This window comes from Limanda limanda, chromosome 4 (assembly GCF_963576545.1).
Source record: "Limanda limanda chromosome 4, fLimLim1.1, whole genome shotgun sequence".
Lineage (NCBI taxonomy): Eukaryota > Metazoa > Chordata > Actinopteri > Pleuronectiformes > Pleuronectidae > Limanda > Limanda limanda.
The window spans coordinates 15,847,685-15,870,501 of record NC_083639.1 but is presented as its reverse complement, the minus strand read 5'-3'; the positions used below and the strand labels follow the sequence as shown (position 1 = coordinate 15,870,501).

The window sequence follows — 22,817 nt, the reverse complement described above, 5'->3', positions numbered from 1 at the left end:
AGGGGATTGATTCCTTCCCCATTAATCGTAAGTTGCAGCGTCAGCGTCTAGCCTAGCAAAATAAAAAAGAAGAAATTGGCGTGTTCACCTGGTGTCATATATCCAAAAAAACCTTTGTTTACTGCAGAGTCATTTGACTGAATTCAAATTGAATTAGTGGATGTTAGTGTTTTCTTTGACCAGTGGAAAAGTAGCTTTATAGAGATAGAGATCCCACTATATTGCCGTAAATACTACTATGCCAGGTGTACTAGTTTACACTGAACCAAACACAGCCATCATGTGCTTGCCATATCAGCTTTTTATTTTAACACAGATATTGAGATGACTCCATGAACAACAATTCTCCGCCCATTATGCCCTTTTTATACAGAATGGCGAGGACAAATAAAGGCGTAACGTTCCCGCCTATAACAGGCTGTCTAAAAGGGGCTCTTTACCCACTCCTGCTTCCTGTCTCAAATGCATTCACCGGACATCCCGCAGAGAGATTAATTGTAAATGCAGGCCAGCCCACAAGGGGATTCTCCTATCACTCTCCACCTTCTGCACATTCAGCAGAAATCATTTGATTCCGCTCGATTACCTGCTGACTTTACTCCCATCTCTCTTTAAAAAAAAAGGAATAACTCAATACCTTCAAGCAGGGTTTAAAGCATTTTTTCACCTCCGCATTGATTCCACCTCACTGTAGAGAATATAAATGAAGGCTGCAGTGCGATTGGTGCTGTGATGCTGTAACAAGGTGATTTATCAAAGGAGGTGGCCATTATGAATTAATAGGTCGCTCAATTTCCACAAAACTCCTTTTATTTTAAGGCGACATGAAACAATGTTAGAAGGCCTATTCAACCTGGGTTTATGCTTAGTCTTATTACTTGCAAAACTATATTGGTCCCACGTTATCTTGGTGATCTGTGGGTTGTTAGACCTTTGAACCATATTCACTTCCTGCTCGGTGGGAAGCTTTTGTATCTTACGACTTACAACAGACAGAAGCCAGAGCAGGAAATCTGTTATTTTCACAGAGAAGTTATAGCTCCACTTGCATCTCTAGCTTCAAATGACGCTGACTGGCTTTGTCCCAAACTCGCAGCACAGTAGGCCACCGTGTCCCAGAGCCCTTAGCCCCGGTTGCCTCCCCAAGTAGGGCAGCTATGCACCTGTCTGAACCCAAAACTAGAGAACATTTGGCTTTTGATGTTGCAGAATGGATCGAGGACTCGACATTGGCTGGTGCCCCTCTGGCCAGCTATGCTGCCCACCACCAGGAGACCTACAGGGACCCTCAGACAGCACCCCCAGTCCCCAACGCCATGGGACAAAAACGTATGTTTTTCATCTATACACTATGAGCTTGTAAACCATGTGAGAATAGTATTATTCATTACTTTCCTGTTTCTGTGCCGTGCTACCCAGAGGGACTTATTATGAGTCAAACCAAATTCAGCTCGTACAGTGGTGTGTTTTCCTGAGCTGCTGCCTCAGGCCATGTTTGAGTTTTCATGATGGAGGACCAGTTATGAATTGACACTGTAAAGCAGCTCCTTGTATAAGCTTCATCACATATTCATAATAAGTATAGTCAAATTCAACTCATTGGTTATGTACAGTAGACTTTTTTTTCCCAACAGAGCACTCAAGGCCATGTTTGTATTTTTGTGCCAACACACTGGATGTGACGGTGCCAGGCGCGGTTTTGTTTTATGTACGTGCTCCCTCCGTGTTTACTGTGGCCACATGCTGATTCTCTTGGAACCTATCTCATGTTGTTCCAATTTTTCGGATCAAATAGTGGCCTGATTTCACCCGTCATCTACCAGCGCTCACACCTACAGACACAGTGTCTCGCCGTTACTGTGGTTTTTTCTTCCTCTCCTTGTTGCCAGCTCCTTTTATACCAGCCTCCCACTAGCAGCTTGTCTAATTAGCGCATCCATGCCAGAGAATTAACTGCCTCACCCTGTCTCCCCCTCTTACTCTCCCTCGCTGCTCTATCAGCTGCCTTTTCCTTTCTCCCTCATCGATCTCTCTATTTTATAGCTCACATTGGCCATCTCGCTGTCTTTTGTCTTATTGCCCCCACCCCCCACCCCTCCCTCTGCTTTGGTTCAATTGTTTGTTCAGTCCATCTCTCCGTCTCTTCCATCTTTGTTTGTCTCTGTCTCTCCCCACCCTCCCTGACTTTACTGTTCCGTGCAGTCCTGGGCCTTGACATTCCTCCGGAGAAAGTCATCATTTGAAATCTCTTTATCTCATTCTTTGGCTTTCATGTTTCTCCTGCTTCCTGGTCTGTTCTTACATCTGTGGATCCCTGGTGGATAAAGCCGCCATTTCAGCTCGCAGTTTTGTTGCATCTTGCCTGTTCTGAAAAATGTGATTCAAAGGCGCTGCACACGAATATACGCACACACATAAACATAAACACACACACACACACACAATGCACAAAACTACAGAAACACAAGGACACCAAGTGGGTCCAGTGGTTATGCATGTTTCATTGAATGCATCAACCGTAACACTGCTATCACCCGATGTGGTCCGGCCGGTCCCTAAGCCCATTCCTCTGTGGTCCCTGCTTCTTCACTCTCTTCTTCCTCTTGTCTTTGTTCAGCCTGTGTCTTCCCTTCACCTCAATCAACAACTCCTCATTCATTTTTGTGAAGTATGACCTAATTTATGTGAAATCATTTTCCCTGTGTATGTGGCTCCTCTTCCGTCTATTCAATTCCTCATTCCTCTCACTTGCAGTCGTGAATACCTCACTCCATTTCTTCGATTTAGACTGATAACATCTCCTATCTCTCTTGCTAGTATCCTTAATGATACATAATGAGGTAGAAAAAAGCAAGAACAAAGGGAGGGAAGCTGACTAATTGGGTTTGGATTGCCCTGTCTGAGTACTTCTCATTGCTTTACACCACTCTGAAATGTGTTTAATGGAGAAATCTGTTAATTAAACCTTCGCAATCAGTGTTGAATATTATCGGCAGCTACTTATCAACGCAAAACAGTCTCGTATGCACATATGTATGTCATTTAACCTTTGTTAAAAACCATTCTAAGTAAAGGTGACAGAAAATAGTATCATTTAATTTGCAGCATCATGTTAAAAAAGGAATTTTAATATTTGTCTTGTATTGTTTGAAGTACTTTAAGTCCCCTTTCGAGTAGTGATATCTTAACTTATGCTTTGAACACTGCTTTAGACTCATATACTTTTAAGGGATCAATATTACCTTAATCAGGACAGTATCCTCTTCAAGCATCTAACAAAGTATATTCAGCCAGTAGTATATACTACTACTATTAACAGTTGTCACACATTAGAGCCAGTAGCATTGATTAAGGGAAGCAGTGGTTGAAGCCCAACAAAACGTGGCCCTGAAATTGTTGGATTGATTGGGCTTTTTGCATTTGGGATTATCTCCCTTTCCTTTTTGTGTTTCAGATTACATTCTAATCCATTTAATGTAGTCAGTCCTTTGTGAGTAATGTTGTGTTATTTGGGTGAACACTATATAATGGCCAGTAATGGCCAACTTAATTTAGTTGCAGTGGTTAAAGAGAATGAAACGTAAATGTTTTGATTAATAACAGTATTGAACAAACAGAATCCAGAGCCTCTTAATACAGTTTGCTCTGTTACATCTGTCTACCAGTACAGTCTAAAGTTAATGGTCTGTGTCTGTGTGTTCAGGGGGGAAGCCTTTCTTTACTCGGAACCGATCAGAGCTGAATGGGACTTTCATCGACACCAAGCTGAAAAAGAGTCGCCGGGGGTTCGGCTTCACTGTCGTAGGAGGCGACGAGCCAGACGAGTTCCTACAGATAAAGAGTCTGGTCCTTGATGGACCTGCAGCCCTGGATGGCAAGATGGAGACAGGTGGGTGTACTGAATTTAAAGTTTACCAAGAAGGAAGGCTGCTAAGGGAAACTTTGGCAGAATACATAAAATGCTTTACTTAACTTGTCCTCCCTCCTCTAAGGTGATGTAATCGTGAGCGTCAACGATACATGTGTACTTGGCTACACCCATGCCCAAGTTGTAAAGATCTTCCAGTCCATCCCAATTGGCTCCATGGTCAACTTGGAGCTGTGCCGTGGCTACCCACTCCCCTTTGATCCCGATGACCCCAACACCAGCCTGGTTACCTCAGTGGCTATTCTTGAAAACAAAGATCCCATCATCGTCAACGGCCAGGAGGCCACCAAAAGCTACGACTCCCCATCCAGCCACGGCAGTCAGAACAACAACAACATCTTGAACAACGGAGGCGCACCCCTCAATGGCCTCCCGCGATCCCACAGCCCCTCCGCTGAGTTGGCCTCCGATACCTCTTCCCAGCACGGCTACCCCAGCGACTCGGTCACCCTGGCCTCATCCATCGCCACGCAACCAGAACTCATCACCGTACACATGGAGAAAGGAGACAAGGGCTTCGGCTTTACCATCGCCGACAGTCCCGGAGGTGGGGGGCAGAGGGTGAAGCAGATCGTGGACTACCCTCGCTGCCGTGGTCTCAAGGAGGGGGACATCATCGTGGAGGTGAACAAGAGAAACGTGCAGAGCATGTCTCACAACCAGGTGGTCGACATGCTCAGCAAGTGTCCCAAAGGCAGAGAGGTCACCATGCTGGTGCAGAGAGGTGAGTGCAGGCCAATCTCTCTTTAAGCATCCGCGCTGTGTCAGTACATTCACCACTTGTATTGTAAATAGTGAAAGCAGATGGAGATGAGTAAAGTGGAGGTCCATGTGGTGCTGCAAAACAAAGCAAACCCCTCATATCTGCTTCATGCAGTTGACAAGAAATAATCGGTCTCTGCCTTACAGGCTGCTCCAGCTCATATAGAGCTTTTATTGACATACAGTACATATTAATGTATTCATGTAAATAGAGGTTGGAGGCAAACAGGCGATTGCAAAGAAGGCATGATAGAGGGAAGAAAGAAAGTTGAAATAACACTTGAGAACGTGGAGAAGTGAAGTGGGAATAGAGAGGGAAGTCTTTACGCTGAATGACATCAACAGTCAGAACCTTATTGCTCTCTTGAGATGGGAAGGTGGCAGAGAAAAGGGAAGTTAAAAGAGTAAATGGATCTACTAGGAAAAGAAGGGTAAACACAGGAAAGAAAACTCAGGTTTGGTTGCTGTTTCAGGTCAGAGAGTGTGAAATATTTATTTTCTTCCCGTCCGTCTGGTGCTCTGTTTCTGTTTGTTGAGAATATGTCTAGTTTGTTTTTTGGCTTTTAGTGTACGCCCATGCTAGAGTCTGTTAAAAAATGGGGCTGGCTCGCTTTTATCCACCCACCTGCTTCCCTGACTTGGTATGAGCTGAAGACGGTGACATTTAGCTGTTGACAGACGTTTTCACTGGTCAATGTCATCGCTCCAGAAACAGTGCAAACTAATGCTGCTATTGAACGTGCCCCACCTGGCTCTTGTCAAGGCTCCTGACTGAAAATCTGTGTCTCACAGACGCAGCATTAAATGGAAACAAAGCAACTTTGAATCGAGGAGAGAACTGAAATTATTAAATTTCAGTATTTTCTCTCCAATCCCCCTCAGACTCTCAGATCTTCAGAGCTCTAAACGCACTGTGTGATACAAGTAATTGGACCATTTTCTCTGTCAGGCTGTCCATAGCTTGCTTTGGGGCTTATTAATTCAAATAACCAAAAAGGTTTTTTTTTGTCTTTGTGTGTGCACAGCGCAGTTATAACCACAGTAGGGTTGGAGGCATAGAGCTGCTAAAGGGATATTGGTCAGATGAACAGTAGACAAGTCACATTGTAGTCTTGCATTGAATCTCAGTCTTTCTCTCCACTTGGAACTTCACCTCAACTTCCATCTGGCTTTCTCCATTCTGTCACTCTCTCTGTCTCACCTACACACACACACCCACACACACACACAACTCGTTCCTCTTTAGTATACAGAAGCCCATAAAGTGATAGAGCATCATCATGGGCTGTCAGTAAAACAGACGGCAGTTTAGCTGTGCTGTGTGTGAGCAAAGTGTCTGGCTCTGATAGCTGCAGACAGTCTGTGATAGGAGGAATGGCACTAAGATAAAACACTAGGGAATGGATGATGATAATCTGTATGGAACTAATTTAATTGTACCAGCAAATTGTTTTTATCATAATTACAGTTCAGTGTGAAGGGAGACAACGGGCTAATAAACATACAAACGCAGGAAACAAACATTAAATTCAGTTGAATTCATCTGGTGTTTATGCAAATAAATAATACTGAAGAATCCTCATTGCACGTTCCTGGTTGCTGGTAACCTCCACCAAGGAGGTAATGTTTTCGGGGCGTTATGTTTTCCATAAAACGTGATGGAGGATGCAGTACGGATCAGGAAAGATCCCATTCAATTTTGGTGTCGATCTGGATCAGGGCGGGAAAAATTCATGGCTTATTTAGAGAATTAATTAGCCTGACGTTGTGATACTCATAATTCTAGTTAGAATATGAGTCTGATACTGCTCCATTGGGCTGTGATTATGGGGCGTGTTTCAACCGAACCAGGAAAATAAATGCCTCTTCGCTCAATTGGATAGACCTACAACCAATCAGAGCAACGTAGTATGTGACGTATGTCAAGCGACATTGTGAGTTATTTACTAAGTCAGACAGTCAGGACTTTCTCTTACCATTTGTAAGTAGGGGTGTCACGATACCAAAAATGTAGTAGTCTGTGACAATACCAGTAAAATAACACTATTCTCGATACCAATTTCGATACCACGGACAAAAAAACAAAACAACACAGCGTGTTTCCTCATTGAGATCTTTATTACAAGATGAACAACTCTTGTGGCAGTTAAATGGAATCTGTTCAATGGTTACACTTGAAAATATGCGCTGCTTTACTCCTAAGCCCCGCTGAGAGAGCAGCTAGCCGCTCCGGGGTTCGGGTTCCCTTCCCCGTGGATTGGCGGTCCGTGTGCGGACATGAAGCCGAGCCGCGGAGGCTAGCTCCGGACTGCTGCCTCCAGCTGCTAACAGCCTCGCTGTGCTGCGTTCAGGGCACCTCGGATATAACGACCTCCTGCCACATAGCGAACATGCAATAGTTTTATCGATGAAAGACTAATTCTTAATGATCAATTAATCGATCGTCGATTAATTATGCCCATCCCTACTTGCAAGATACATGCTCTCTTTCTCTCTCTCTCTCCTTCTAACCAAGTATACTGCCTGGTCAGTTCCTGAAGAGGCGCAGCACCGATGCTAACAGCTGGCATCTGCGCTCACGGTGCAAACCCAAGCGCTCTTTGGTGACGTGGTTGATTACGTTACTGTTGATCATCTGTCCATCATCGTATAAAGCCCGCCCTGACAATTTGATTGGTCCGATAAGTTTATGTTCGGCCATAGTTTCTCCCCAACGGAACAATGCCAGACCGAACTTCCCGACCTCAAATGTTGTGGGCGGGGCTAAGTTTGTCTGGCACCCAGGCTAAGAACTAATATGAGTTTGTGTGTACTTTGGTGCAGATGGAATAAATTGGATATTGCTTTCAGCTGATGAACCTGATCACTCTAACATCACAACACAGTAATAGAGAACCAAAGTAGTGCTACAGTAACCTCAGCAAAGATCTTGTACAGATGCTTGTGTTCATATTCATAAGTCATTGATACTCAATCATATTGGTACTAGTAATTAACTTCTTTAATAATAATCAGCCTGTGCATATGTTTTAGGAATATCATTTTCTGAAAGACCCGGAAATATATTTGCTCGAGGGGTGCGACTAATTATATATATATCATTTTTTTTATTTGTTTATTTATGGATTATTGATTTGTGTTTTTCTGGCCAATTAATTTAGTGTTTTTGTCTATAAAATGTTGAGAAAGTAAAAATGTCATTTAGACCTTCCCAGATGTCTAAAACCCAAACATTTTCAATGAATTGTAAGTGACCAGATTTTCATCAGATTTCTCTCTGTCGAATGGTGATTTTGTTTTGAATCATGCACTCTCTTGCGTATCAGTGCCCTGGTAATCATTCACATGCCATGCGTGTTGTCAAACGTATTCACACAGGCCAACTCCTGAGACATCAAACCAAGGCTCTGCATGCGGTACCTTAATTACTCTCTCGCTCCTCCTCTCTTTGCTGCTCTCTCGCTCCGCCTGTAGAAACGAGGCGCACTGGCCTCTAATTGGGGTCCTGATGTCGGCTGTGCTTATCATACACATACATCTTTTCCCTCTCGCTCTCATTTTACACTCGCTCTCCTTCCATCCATCAAGAATCTCTTCCTCCCCCTGCAAACACCGGTTGCATCCAAACATGCAAACACACACTGACACACACAGACACACACACTCACAGTGGACCACAAACAGGAACAGTAATGCATCCAATTAAAGATTTGCAGCAGAAAAGACCCCGGTATAGTCTTAATTGGTGGAGATCCCCCCCCTGTATCCCTCTCTTTCTGTCTCTACCCCCCACTGCCGTTATGTAGATTCACACCCCGCTCGCCCACATGAAGGCGAGAGACTATCCCTGAGGATCTGTGCGTTAAGGCACACACTCGTTAAGGAGGCTGTGCACAGCGTTGTGCCCCTCACCCATCTCCCACCGAGAGCAGTGTCCGCTTGTGTGAAACTATGACAAGTGTTTTCATTCCACACAAGGAACAGTGTGCAGACTGGACTAGAAAAAAAGTGAATCTTATGGAAAGTTTGCTTTTTTGCTCTCTTTATCTGAGCTGGAGATTCACAGGTCGAACACATGTGATTTTACCCATTTTGTACTCTGGGATGTACTACCTATACACATGGGCATGATTTATGACTTGAATCAAGTCTGTATTTCATGAAACATCGTTCTTTCATTTGTGTAATTACTAAATACATTGCTCAAATGTACTCATTTCCCCTCTGTCTGTCTTCTCCTGCCCCTACTGAGGCAATGACATAATCCAATTCCCCCCGATGCTTTGCTGTAGCACAGACGCTCATTTCCTCTCCTGTGCTCCATTTAAGTAAGAATAATTGTTATAGTGTCCATAGGGAAGCATGCACCTGCTGCACAGCCTTTTATCAGAGAGAAATTGTTTGGGTGCACAATTTTTTGAAACACAGCCTCTCAATAGCCCATGTGTGTTTAGTCATCTGTAGAAAAATGAAGCCTATTTGCGTCTTGAGCCCCATTCTATTCTCTTTTTCTTTTTTTTTACCTGTTTGTAAGGCCAGGCAGGTGCTGCAATGAAAGCAAGGTGATATGTGCCTGGCTTCAGCAACTGCCTGTAGCCATGTAAGGAAATGGAGGGGTGGAGGGCTGCAGTGGACGAAAGGGAGAGAGAAGGGGCGGACGTCAGAGGATCAGAGAGATGATGAAACAGCAGCGCAGAAACCCCCACGATGCTAAGCTCTCTTCTCAATCCTCTCACTCCCCCACTTCATGACTCGAATCAATCAGCGGTGACATGCATTATTAGTCCCTGCTAGGCAATCAGGCCTCTTCTCCTGAAGGAGAGATGGGCTGTTTTTTCCGTCCCTTGCAGCCAGTAGAAGGACGAATGGCAGATCGAGGGACTGACAAATGCAAGTGGTGTTAAACAATTTCATGAACCCTAGCCTGATCAGTTACCTCCTTTATCTGCCCTTCAATAAACGGGTAAATACCCAGAGATGTCTCAGAGACGTCACATTATCCGCATGGCTACTTGGGAACCATGAGGAGCCTTCATGTGCGAAGCATCCATAGCGTTAAAGCACAGGAGGGTGTACTTGCTCTTGTTTGTACTTGTTTGCGTTTCCCCTCATTGCCTTTAAGTGCAGTTTGAAGGAGATTTATTGTCCCCTTTGAAGACAGACAGGTTGAAATGTGTGTTTTCCTGTTGGTTTTTTCCCTCTCTGGGCATGCACCTTTTAAAGAGGGTAAAAACACCAAGTGGATCAATGCCACACTACATGGCTCTTATTGGCATAATGGTCGGCAAAAGCACAGACAGCTTGTAAGTGCCTCCTGTCAAAAAGCACTCCACCGATCAGTGTTCTTTGAGAAGACACATTGAGAGGCACAAACACAATTACTTGAACTTACATAACCCACATAAACAAACCCCACAGTTACCGGCACCCTCATTCATAAGGCCCCATATACTGTAGACAGCCTTGTACACACCCATTAGAAAGAGATAAACGTTGATGATGGGTCTGTGCACAGAAAAAATAGAAAATCAATTCACTGTATGGGCAGGAAGTGTTGTATTTTTGCCCACTTTGCATTAAAAATTCTGCTGACTGCACATTCCAATGGCACCATAATGTACAGCATTGCAGTCCTGAAAAGCAATGATGATGGGGGGGAGGTGGCCTGCCTGCCTATGGGTGCCCACGACTCACCTCTGCTCATTTTTTGGCTGGCTGGAAGCTCGTGCCGGTGAATCACTGCTTGTTGCACAGGGACAAGGTGAGCCTCTGGCTCCCTCACCCCACCCCCACCACCAATCTCACACATCTTCACACCTCCACAGCCACTGGGGCGAGTCGTAAATCTCCACCGTTGCACCATCTTTTGTTTCCATGACAATGCTCTGCTGATAATCTGCACTCGGGTCTCCTCTGGATGAACGTGTGCATTTGTGGGAGGAGCGGATTTCACCCCTGCTTTCTCTCAAAGCCGTGGAACACACAATACAGAGGAGACACCACTCCGCAGCTCAGATTTTTTTAGATTATATAGTGCCACGATATTCATTACAAGAAAAACTGCTCCCTTACAGTTTTTTCCCCCTACAATTGTTCACGTGCAAGCTCAGCCTGCCTGTTGCCTGTGCTCCTCTGTCACATTTTTACACACTGTTTACACACACCTGCACACAGAGCTAAATAAAGGCGTACTCCACTGGGCTGTCACATCGCAGCTGATTGGAGCCTTTCATTCCTTCACCGTACACGTCGAGAGCAGCTCCCCACAACAACCGTTGCTTGGAGACCGTCTGTCGGTTCTCTTGCGGTCACCATGCACTGTCGCCACGGTGACAGATGGACCTGCCTGTTGGAAGCCATCACTCCCAGCTGAGATCTAGCAACATGGAACACATACACACACACGCGGGAACTGTGGACAGACAACATAATCTGCTTAGTAATGGCTGCCGTTTAGTGACTGGTGAGCTGCCAGGTTGGTACAACAGTTCCTGTGTGTGGAAGGAAACTGTTGCCTGCAGCCGTGGGGCGCCGTGTGTCCTGTCAACCTGTGCAGAGTTCAGCAGAATACAATTAATCCACACCAGGGGTCCTGTGGCAATTCTGTGCCATGGCTTTCAAACGTACAAACGTCTTCATTCCACCGCCTGTTATTTCCAATGCAAACAAAAGAGTCAACCAGACTAACAAGTTGATGAAATACATGGATTTCTTTCCTCCAGACGGTGAAACAAGACTGTAAATATCAGTCATTTTTTATTTCTGCAATCACATTTATTGATTACGTCATTATTTTGGTTTCACTGGAATTCATAATAATCTGAGGATATGTCATTAATCATAAAAAACACACGTTATACGTATTTACTGCCCTGTAGGTTAAATAGTCCCTCACTCTTCAATGTTAAGGGCTACAGTTTTGAAGATTTAGTAATTAAAATGAAATGAGCTGTGGAGGACTGGGCAACATTTTGAGCGCGGGGGGGTGCAGAGGATTTAGTCAGCACTCTCTCACTCAGGCTGTCAGTGCAGGCCAGGCCCGATGGCCGCTCTCTTCTCCCTCTTGTATGTAATTAGGCCTGAAGGTTGGCCCAAACATCCACAATACCTTTTGATCTGGGAGCTTCAAGCACACTCTGACATCCCCACACACGCACGCACGCACGCACGCACGCACGCACACACACACACACACAGATACCAATGTTATGCAAACCTCTGCACAGCTGTATTCAGTTTTAAATGGTTTTAAGGCTGCAGCTAATGCTTTTTTCCTTCATCAGTCATCTGATTAACAGCAACCTGATAAACAGTTAATCAGTAGAACTCGATTATTTCATTTAACATCACAAAATTGTGACTTACTTTTAATGTTGCTGTCTGACCTCAAATCATAAATGTGCGTTTGCTCGAGTGTTTCCATTTTGTGTAGGACTGGTTCTATACCTATGGTTCTATATAAGCTAGAGAGAGAGAGAGGGCCGGGGCGCACTGAGAGACAACAGCGGCAGATCAGTTGCAGTAGATGGATGAATAATAATCAAACGCCAGCATTACACTTTGATTGACAGCATGCTTACCTCGAGACATGCATAGGCGTCTGATTTGGGGTGGGGTGGGGGGGGGCTACACACTGCTGAATGATGAAAAAAAAGGTGAAAAGGGGAGGAGAGGGAGGAGAGCAGAGGAAGGAGAGAAGAAATAAGCTGCAGACGCACCACAGCTGGGGCTGTCAGCTTTGAATGAACCCAGATGTCTGAGAGATAAAGACGACTAGAGTGTGTATGTGTGTGTGTGATCTTATCATCTCAGTTTCCCTAAAGGATTGACACACAATAGTGGCCCATTTTCTCAGATCAGACACTGCTGAGTCTCACCCATGCTGTACATGTGTTACACACGAACCTGGGGGGGGGGGGGGGGGGGGGTGTGTGTGTGTGTGTGTGTGTGTGTGTGTGTGTGTGTGTGTGTGTGTGTGTGTGTGTGTGTGTGTGTGTGTGTGTGTGTGTGTGTGTGTGTGTGTGTGTGTGTGTGTGTGTGTGTGTGTGTGTTATACACCAAACATTCTTGAATTTTAAGCATTATAAAGGTACACACACTCAAACACACACACACACCAAACCAGTCTTGCATCTTCTCTTTGTTTGGATGCATTCCTTCTCCCACTCTCATTTCCATAATTTCATACAACAATATATTTCACGCGTGCCTTTCTGTCGCACCTTCATCAAACTACGATGTGTGTCAGGAGCCATGCGTGCACGGAGCTGTCTGCTGCTGTGTGCAGCTACATGGATGTTTATCAGCATGTGGGGGTGGAAGGAGACTGAGATGGAGGGAGGGGGAGAGGATGGGAGGAAGAGAGAGTGATGATGCTGAGGGTTGAGAAGGGAGGGAGGGCACTGTGCAGAGAGGTGAGCGAGAGAGAGGGAGGGAGGGAGAGAGAGAGAGAGGGAAAAAAAGGAAAAGACAGCAGGAAAGGGAGAGACGGGGAGGACGCGCCAACTGCCTATAGATGCTGGAGCCTTCGACACTGGAGCGCAGCGCTCAGCGGACACAGGAAGATGGTCTCAGTAAGAGGGGAACTGACGGTTGCCTATAATTTAATGTTCAGTATCTTGGACTCCTTCTCCATGGGTAATGCTACGGCCAGGAACTCCAGAGCACAGCTCGCTTTTTCTCCTCTCTGCTCCTCTCTCTCTCTCTTTCATTCTCTGGATGTGTTGCTCTCCAGGATTCTGTCCTTCCTCCTCAACTCTTCCCTGTCCTCCCCTCGAACACACACACACGCTGACATTGCAAGTCCGTTAGCCAGGGTCTGTAACGAGAAGCCGGCCGAGCCCTCGGGGCTGGCCCCACTCTTCCGCTGCACCAGTCAAGCCGAGCGCTGGCCGCGGCAGTGATGCAGATAGATCGCGCTGCCTGCCTCTACGCCCCCCTCCACCCCACAACTCCCTCCCTCCCTCCCTTCGTTGCTTCTCAAACAACCAGCCGTGGATGGGCGAGCAAAGGAACCAAAAGCAGGGAAAGCGGAAGAGGAGGGAGAAGGAGACGAGGGATAGGAGAGCTAGTTGTGACATTGTTTTGGAGTCTGCGTTATCTGTCTTTTTTTTGTCTTGAATTATTTTTCTTCAGCGTGGAATTAACACGGTCACTTCATTGGTAACGTTCTCTTCTCTGTTTCTCTTCTGTCTGCCCTCACAGGGGTGGCCCCTGCAAAGAAGAGCCCCAAACTGGTAAGTCGTTGTTTTTTCTCTCTTTCTACTTCTCTTTTTTTCCCTGCCATCCATTACTCCCTTATCCTTCATCTCCATCTGTCAAAAAAGAAATATCCAGCTCCTTCTCACTGCCTCCTCTCTCCTGCTTCATCTCGAAGTCCCCTCTGTAAGGTGGAACTTGTGCCGATGTTGTGGGTCTGTTTGTAGACGTGGGATGCTGTGTACTGTGTGTGGGGGTGGATCCCTGTAGCCTCACATCAGCTCCCCCCTCCTCCTCTTCTCCTCCCCGGTGGGGGCTGGGACGAGGGGCTTTGATGCCAGCGTGAGCTGAGTTGCTAACACGCTGATGATCGGCATCACGCCGGGTGCTAATGATTGCTGTGTGAGAGTGGAATGTACGATCGCAACCAAGCGACGGCCTCTTCCTGTGATTTCCGCTGCATTAATGCATTCTCACTGTTGACCCTTTTGTGACTGAACGTGTGTTTGTCAATTTTTTTTGCAGGATGATTTAGAGCTGGCACCTCCGTACAGAGATTACACTCGGAGGGTATGTGATGCCTTGTAGATGAGGTGGAAAGTTTTGGGTGACTGAGGTGTGGTGGTGTTGGTGCTTAAAATATATAAGATGATGGTGATGGTTTGACATATATTAGATAACAGAGGTGATGGTTGATAATGATCCTAATGCATGCATAGAGTTGTTCACTCATCATCTACTCACCACTGAAGTGTTTGAGTCCACAGAACCCTTTTGGACTCTCAGGGGTAAACAGTGATGCAGCCGGATCAAATCCAATTGAAGTAAATGGAACCCCTTCTTCAGACGTTAAAAAACATTAGAAACAAATACAAAAACCTGCCTCCTTACTGCTCATATTACATACTGCTTCATTTACACCATGTGTTTTGCCTAAATGTCCTCTGTTATCCTCCTCAGAGGCGTGTTCATCCTCACAAACTCTTGCTCTGCTAGCATCACATTAAGGTGTAAATGACCTCGTTTCGAGTCTAATATGAATGTCGGGACAGTTGGATGACATCACACGAGCAGTATGGAGGAATGTTATGTTTTTTCGTTTTTGTTTTATTACTTCTGAAGAAGAGGTCGCCTTGGCTGCAACACTGTTTACTCCTGAGACTGAATAAATTGCCCATCTGCATAGTGGTGAGTAGATAATGAGTGAAATTACATTTTTCGGTGAACCATCCCTTTAAGATAGCTGCCTATGCTGTGATGTAATGAGGTGGTGAAGTCTGGCCTGCTGGTGGCAAAGCAGGACACAGCCGAGTCTCGGAGAAGCTGCAAGGATTTGTTTTCATTGCTCCGGCCCCTCCCCCCTCCCTCTGTCTCCTTAATAAGTTATTGGAGCAGGAGAAACGAATGTATTAGAGCAGAGCTGGAGCACAGAGGGAGAGCACAGTGACTGCAGAAGGTCATGCTAATACATCTATAAAGAACAAGAGACTTGAAGTTGTTTTTGAAAGGGGAGCAGGATTTTGGATTTGGATGGAGAGAAAACAAGACGTAACTCTGCCTCAATGACTTATGGAGGTGCCATTTTGTTTGATGGAATAAAAAAGGTATTAAAAATAATTTTTTGTGGTCAGTGGGAAGCATCAGTCTTGAGTTCCGACTAAAGCACCAAACAAGGCCGGCGTTTGTGACTAAATGTATGAGCCCATTGATTTTTACTTTCACCACACAACACAGTGTGGTTACTCTCATAACGCTGATGGAGTGAGCAACTTAATATTTGCTAAAGCGCCAAAGTTCTTATCTTTTATGTCTAACAAGGTTGATGAATATAAACATGAATTGCAGAGGTTATTGACATAAGACATAGCTGCGCTTTGAAAGCCAAACACTTTGATATCTGTGAACAGATGAGCCACTTGCCTCAGCTGCTTCAAGGTGTATGTTTTTGTGCATCCAGACATCGTGACAAAGGTCATGGGAAGGATTTTTTGCTTCTGCTCACAGGGTACTTGTACTCGAGGTCAGGACTGTATGTGCTTTACTCTGCTCAGGCGCCTCTCTTCTCAAATCCTTGAGCGGGCGCTTAAGTGCCCATGTTATTGAGGGGCCAGTGGCAATTTATGAGGAGTTTTACATTTCTGGCTCCACCACGGAAATTCTGCCTTCATTTCAAACCCCACGAGTGCTTTACTCTCTGTGAATATCTTTACACATGCAGCAGGAGATGATTTCTTGTTTATACATACCACACTGTTAAACAAAAGGAATAAGCAATGCACCCTCATAAATTGAGCCACGATTTAATTTCTCCAACAGCTGAATGACTTAATCATGAGAAACTGTTGAGGTCTTTGTTTGCTAAAAGAATTCACCAAAATAAAACAGCTTGATTGTTATTGATGTTGAATAAAGCGGCAACACAACAGTGGTTGACATTGTACACTCATAGAAGCTGTTTTTGCTTTTACCAGGAGGAGCAGAAATCTTTTATCTTTCTACTCCCTCAAAAAATTCATGGTTTCATCGTCTGTTTCTCTTCTCACAAACCACAACCCCGGTTCCCCCTTTTCTTTCCCAGTCCTTTCCCACTGCTGAGCATGCATTTTTAATCTCCACCTGTCTGTCACTGCTGAATTCCGCCTCCATGATCTGCTTCTCCAACAGCAGTTATCACGGAAGGACAGTCAGAACAGCTCCCAGCATAGCGTTTCCAGCCACCGGAGCGCCCACACAGATTCGCCCGTGCACCTGTCCCTGGCTCCGCCTCTCAACGAGAACTCCGCTCCCCCGCCACCCTCTCAGCCGCTGCCAGGCCTGCCGCCCCAGGACATCCCGGCAGACGGGACCATCCAGAGAAAGCCGGACCCCTTTAAGATTTGGGCCCAATCCAGGAGCATGTATGAAAGTAGGCGTAAGTATATACATTTTTGGTGGCGGTTGGATGAGGGCTGCATGGGGCTGTTGGTCAACTGGTGTGTTTAAAATGGTACTGCACGTTTTGGAGAAGCGAAATGGGATGAGAGACGCTGTAGGTTTCGTGCATGTAAGTAACTGCTTTATATTCTTACACAACAGAAACATAACCTGACCTGTTCTTGTCCTCTTGTCCTGAGGTTTGGTCTCAGTTTGGTGCTTGGAATGTTTCTATAGTTAACCACACATCCATAAAAATTGAATGTTCAGTTATTTTGCCCACCTTCATTGATATAAATTGGGTGGACAAAATAATAGAAACACCTATCAGTATCATGCAACATATTTCAACAACATCACAAACTTATTGTGCGTTCAAGAGGTGTCTGTATAATCAGAAGAAATTTGTTCCCAACTGTGAAAATTTACGTGAACAGCACCAAAAGTATACATATTGCAGGACTGTTGCAAGACAAGTCTAACTTGGTGTACTTAATAAACTGTCAGCTGACTGTTTTAATACTGCTAACATGAAAATAACATTTAAAACCAATTCACCTAGAATTAACAATGGAAATAATAAAGAATATAATGTAATGTTTACATGTTAAGTTTATAATAGTTAGCATTGATATTTACTCAACCAACAACACACAACATGTTAATTAGTAAAATGTAGCTTTCAGGCTGGTAGGCAGATTTGTTTGACTTGGCCAGGCTGGTTGTTTCCTTCCCCTCCAGACTCTGACGAGCTAAAGCTAATCACGTTCTGCCTCTAGCTTTATACATATCACACAGACATCATCTAAATCTCAAAAGGGAAGTGAATCAGCACCATTTCACAAGTTCTTTTACAGTTCTTCTTTTATTCAACACCACAGAGTTAGCTTGATTTTGGTCCACATGATGTTGGTCCAGTCCTTTTTACTCTACCCCACTTTGGTCCAGCTGTCGACTTTGGCACCATTGACACACTTTTACACCAGACTTCCCTTTAGAGACACATGGACATTTAATAAGCAGCAATAGTGTAGTGGATGTCAGTGAATTTAAATATCTCCGTCGAGTTTTGCCAAAGCAGGGGGATAGCTCCAATTAAAAAGAATAACCTCAGATCTACTGTCAAGTCAGGGAAAAAAACAAAGGAGTTTGAACGTCTAATAGCGTAGACGCCTGTTGGTAAGCTGTCATGAAGTGCTGAGTGGACAATAGTGTAAGATTTAAAACGAAAAAAAAATGAAGAATAGAGATGGAGAGGGGAAGAAACAAAAAGCAAGGGGGGAGATTTTGTCTACATACCTGTTCTAACTTGATGGAGTCTTAAAAGGGTTTATTCTTAACTGCGTGAGCCAGTTTGCTCAGTGCTAAAAGGGAGCACAAAGGATAATGAAATTCAAGTGACATGGCAAAACATAAAAGGCGATGGGAAAGATAAATGTTAGGAGAAGAGAAAGGTCAAGCATTGAGAGATCCAGAGATTGTGAGTTATGTATAAGAAGTAACAAAGAGAATGATAGGGAGAACAGGTGAATCCTCCACTTCCTCAAACTGCACCGAGCTCTTCTCCTAAACACCTGCAGTGTACATCCCATAGGACTTTAGCCTCAGCTATATGAGAAACATTCCTGGAGACAACATTAGGTCTAATGAAAATGTCTGCATAGATCAAGCTCTTCAAATGCTATGAGGCAAAACGATTCCCGAAAACAAAAATCTCCTCGAAAACTCACCCAGCATTAAACACCTGCAAAAACAAAGCCAGGGACGTAAGAGAACAACTTTTCCTTACTTGCCTTCATTTTGAAGTTTCCACTTATAGCCCCCCACTGTTCCAACAACCCATGCTTTTTTATTTGCAGCCATAACATTCATAGGTCTGCACAGGTCCGGCCACCTGATCGATCCCCTCGCGCTCAGTTGCCTTACCTTGGAGATCACTCATGGGTCTATTAATCGGCAGGAGCAGGGTGTAACAGTGCAGTTGACCCTCCTGTGTGCAGGTGCAGATTGCCACAGTTAGCCCCTGACTTCCAGCTCCTCCACATTTACAGTGTGATAGATGGAAAGAGATAGCTGCGCTCCGCGGGGATTTTAACTGTTGACTGTAGGAACAGATTGGGAGCAGGCTGCTCACGCCTTCTGCCACCGTGCTGACTCTCGGTGGCGGTTGTGGTCTTGTCAGCGGCAGAACTGTACTGATGCAAAAGGAAATCTCCCTGGGAGTTTGCACCTGGGTCCGTGTTTGTCAGTAAATACAACACAGATGCATGCACATACGTGCATATGTGAATAAATATACACATGCTTAAAGCAGATCCGTTCGTGTGTGCGTCAGGAGGAGGCCACATTCGTGCACACTCACTCGTTTGCTCCCCTGGCTCCCCAGTAACCCCCCTGAGGCTCCCCTGCCTCATGAACCATGAGCTGTCAGTCGCTGCAGTGCAATACTTCTTTTATAGCACATCACCTTTCTTGTGACTAACACACACACGCACGTTTCTGTCTACTATGGATGGGAGTGGTGTGTGAACAAGACGTACTCACACCCTCTGCTCAATAATGTATTGCCCATCCCGGTATGTATTAGCACCTGTCTTTGGTGGGAAGTGCTACTGAATGTGGGCAAGAGTAGAAGTGGAGTTGCATGTCACACATCACTTCATAAAAGAAACAGTTTGGACTATTTAAACACTAATGTCCACTCTGCGGGAAAGTCACTGAATATTTTTTTTTTTTAAAGCTACGACAACATAAAACTGTGCTATTTCAGACATCAGTGGGGAGTTGAAACCTGACCATTTCTAATTATGGAACCGATTAATGAGAGTGTTATCTTTTGATAGTTTATTTCAGCCATATACCTACGCTCTTTACCCAAAATAGATATTTTTTATCTCTTGATGGATCTGTTGTTTGTTCTTTCCCCAGAGCCTTCAGACAGACTGTTTGCGCATAGTTCCATCTTGGTGACAAAGCTTAGAACAGTTGGAAGGAGGATTTTTTGCATGTCAACATAAGAAGGCGGATGGTTTGATTTCCTAAGAGTATCCACTGTGGCCCCACCGTTGCCTGCAGCCCTCTATATGACAAAGCAAGACCATGATCTTTTGAATGAAGGGGTGTAACTGAATGTCTCAGGGCTTGTTAGTACTGGAACTCCCATGAGCTTTGCTCTATATTAACACGGCGATGCAAATAATAATATTGTTGATTTTACAGAACCAGACTTCCAGGAGCAGGACATTTTCCTGTGGAGGAAGGACACAGGGTTCGGCTTCAGGATTCTCGGAGGCAATGAGGCCGGAGAGCCGGTGAGTCTTTATCTCCCTCAAACCTTCTTTCATAGCTGAATCCCTCTGTTTGTATTCCAGTCACCTCAATGTTCCGTCTAAAACTCTGTGAATCTATTAACTATAACTGACAAGTAACCTGCATGATGAAAAGGAGACTGTATTCCCAGCACCGGTCAGAGCAGTACGAATTTTCTCTGCATCTGTTTTCTATCTCTCCTCCTGTGTCGTTCTGAGCTTCTGTGCTGGATTCAAATTCAGATCAGTGATTTCTGCAACACAGTTACTCTTTGATCTGACCAACGTAGCCTCAATCAGTCAAAAAAAAAATCCATCTCGCATGCAGTGCCTTTTTTCTTTCCTTTTATAAAGAAGCAAAGTTTTTCTCGTTCACTGGTCTGCACTGCGTTTTTGAGAGGGGAAAAAAAGATATGATTAACTTAAGAGTTCGGCTCGGGTGACAAATATCGCAGGCAGTAAAGAAGAGTAAAGACCTAATAGTGACGTTTAAATCGCAGCAGACATGTCATCTTTATAGCTGCTGTGAAAAATAGGATGCCTTTAATAACTATTCATAATTATTTATGTGTGTGCAATTATTTTTTCCGAGAAAATGCATTTTTCCCATATGTAACCTAAAAACTAAATCACGCAGCTATTGGCTTTGGTCTTTACCCATTCATGATCACAGTCTCACCAGTGGCGTCCATCTTCTCTGGTTGTATAACAGATCTACATTGGCCACATAGTGAAGTTTGGTGCTGCAGACGAGGACGGGCGCCTGCGGTCGGGCGATGAGTTGACATGCGTGGACGGCACAGCGGTGGTGGGCAAGTCGCACCAACTGGTGGTGCAGCTGATGCAGCAGGCGGCCAAGCAGGGCCACGTCAACCTCACTGTGCGGCGTAAAACCAACTACACCGGTAAGAAGCAAGGAGGTATTAGGAGTACAACTTGTTAAATAACTGCTGACGGGTCAATGGTCAATGTTCTCTCCAATAGTTGGTTGATATATTGTATGGCTCAAGTTCAAAGACTGTGCTCAGACTGTGTTATTTAATGCAAATTTATTCTATACATAAGGCGTAAGTGAGAAAACAAGGCCAGAAAAGTTGACTTGGTGACACCCACTGTTACCTTGGTAACAGTAAGTGTGATTCAGTGCTCCTTGTTTAATAATGCTGCTTGTTTACAATGCAGCCAAGCAGCTTCACATTGTTCGGATACGGGAATGAGTTTCTTTCTATCACACCCTGACCCACGAACTTCTGCTGCTCGCAGCCAAGTTGTTTTCCACATGACAGCGGAGCTCAGCACAGCTACCTCGCTGAGGAGCTGGAAGTTTGCAGCCTGTAACTTCAACACAACTCCTCATCCAACAGATCACACTGAGCGCAGAGAAATATGTCAGAGTGAGCAGCTGTGAAACCCTGAGACCGTACTACACGGGATCACATGCAGCCCTAGTTTTCATTGAATCACTTGTGCTATTTGAATCCAAATGAGAATTGTGGACTCAGCCATGTACAATATATACTTTACTATAGAAATATAATATATAGTGATAATTACTGAACATGACTACATTTATTGGCCATTGCAGAAAAAATACTAATCATGAATATCATCGTAACAACATTATTTGATAAATATATTAAGGATTTTGACAAAATATCATATTTAAATGACATTTAAAAGAAAAGGAAATAAAAATATAAAGAATTGTTTTAATTGCATGAAAACAAAGAAAAGTTAAAGGCTGAAGTGAACTTGAGATTATCTCCAATTGTTCCTCCAATTGTTCCTTTATTTGCAACTATTGTAAGTTTGTTCATATAAAATGTATTGCGTGTCCAAATTACACCAAATTCAACACTGCACCTCTTAAAACACACATGCCAAGGGTGAAGCCGATAAGATGAATGGTTCTCTAGATATGTGAGCCACACACAGACAGACATTTCTGGAACTAGCAGATAGATATTTACCTTGACAGTGTCTGTTTCCTTGTAGTTGCTTTTATGATATTCCAGCATGACAGTAATTGTGTTCGGTATGAGTTTGTTTTATTGTAAAATCATTTACTTTACTAACTCAAAATCAGATGTCTACATTTGTATTGATTCCAACACACAAGCACATCCACTGCTGCAACAGTATTCAGTCACTGAACAGCCCTCAGGAGCCAGAGGCCTGCTTTACAGTGTGCAGGGGTTCCCACCTCTCTTTCCTCAGTAATAGTCTGGGTGTGTAGCGGCAGGACGCACTGGGCTGCCACCGCGTGTAAACGCCCCCGCCCCATCACTACCTGTGCACCGCTCTGCTCAGCAGCACTCAGCAGAAAGGCCCATAAATATGATGGAGAGGGTGGTCCGCTCTCAGTACGATGACAGTGGCCAGACATTAGTGCATTGCTGCTCCCCCGTCTGCCTCTAAGTCCCGAGAATATGAAGCGCCGTCCTCGAAGCAGCTCTACAGGAAATGAAATGTGGAATGAAATGTCCAGTTACTAGAGGCGGGCTGCATCTTTAGTTCATCTATTGTTCAAAACAGATCCGAGAGGAGATTGTTGGAGAGGCTTTTCCCCTGTCGGGCCAGCATGTCTATTATCATCAAGAGAAAGTGGCTTGTGTTAGGAAAAAAAAAACGTCTGAATTTATTTGCAATCTTTTATATTTTCAGATTGTTCAGATGATGTCATAGTCAGCTGTGTGGTCATATCTTGA

General features: G+C 44.5%; 1 protein-coding gene across 4 annotated transcripts in view; it reads left to right on the top strand.

The window, feature by feature from the left end:
• Nucleotides 1–22,817, top strand: part of magi1b (membrane associated guanylate kinase, WW and PDZ domain containing 1b) — a 134,379-nt gene that overhangs the window by 97,183 nt on the left and 14,379 nt on the right. For 3 of the 4 annotated variants that reach the window (XM_061068993.1, XM_061068994.1, XM_061068991.1), the window contains exons 10-16: nucleotides 1,210–1,329; nucleotides 3,704–3,889; nucleotides 3,993–4,652; nucleotides 13,895–13,926; nucleotides 16,553–16,799; nucleotides 20,021–20,112; nucleotides 20,822–21,014. In XM_061068993.1, coding sequence (XP_060924976.1) covers nucleotides 1,210–1,329; nucleotides 3,704–3,889; nucleotides 3,993–4,652; nucleotides 13,895–13,926; nucleotides 16,553–16,799; nucleotides 20,021–20,112; nucleotides 20,822–21,014 — 1,530 coding nt within the window. The remainder of the gene's footprint in view (nucleotides 1–1,209; nucleotides 1,330–3,703; nucleotides 3,890–3,992; nucleotides 4,653–13,894; nucleotides 13,927–16,552; nucleotides 16,800–20,020; nucleotides 20,113–20,821; nucleotides 21,015–22,817) is intronic. The other variant, XM_061068992.1, reaches the window with a different exon arrangement.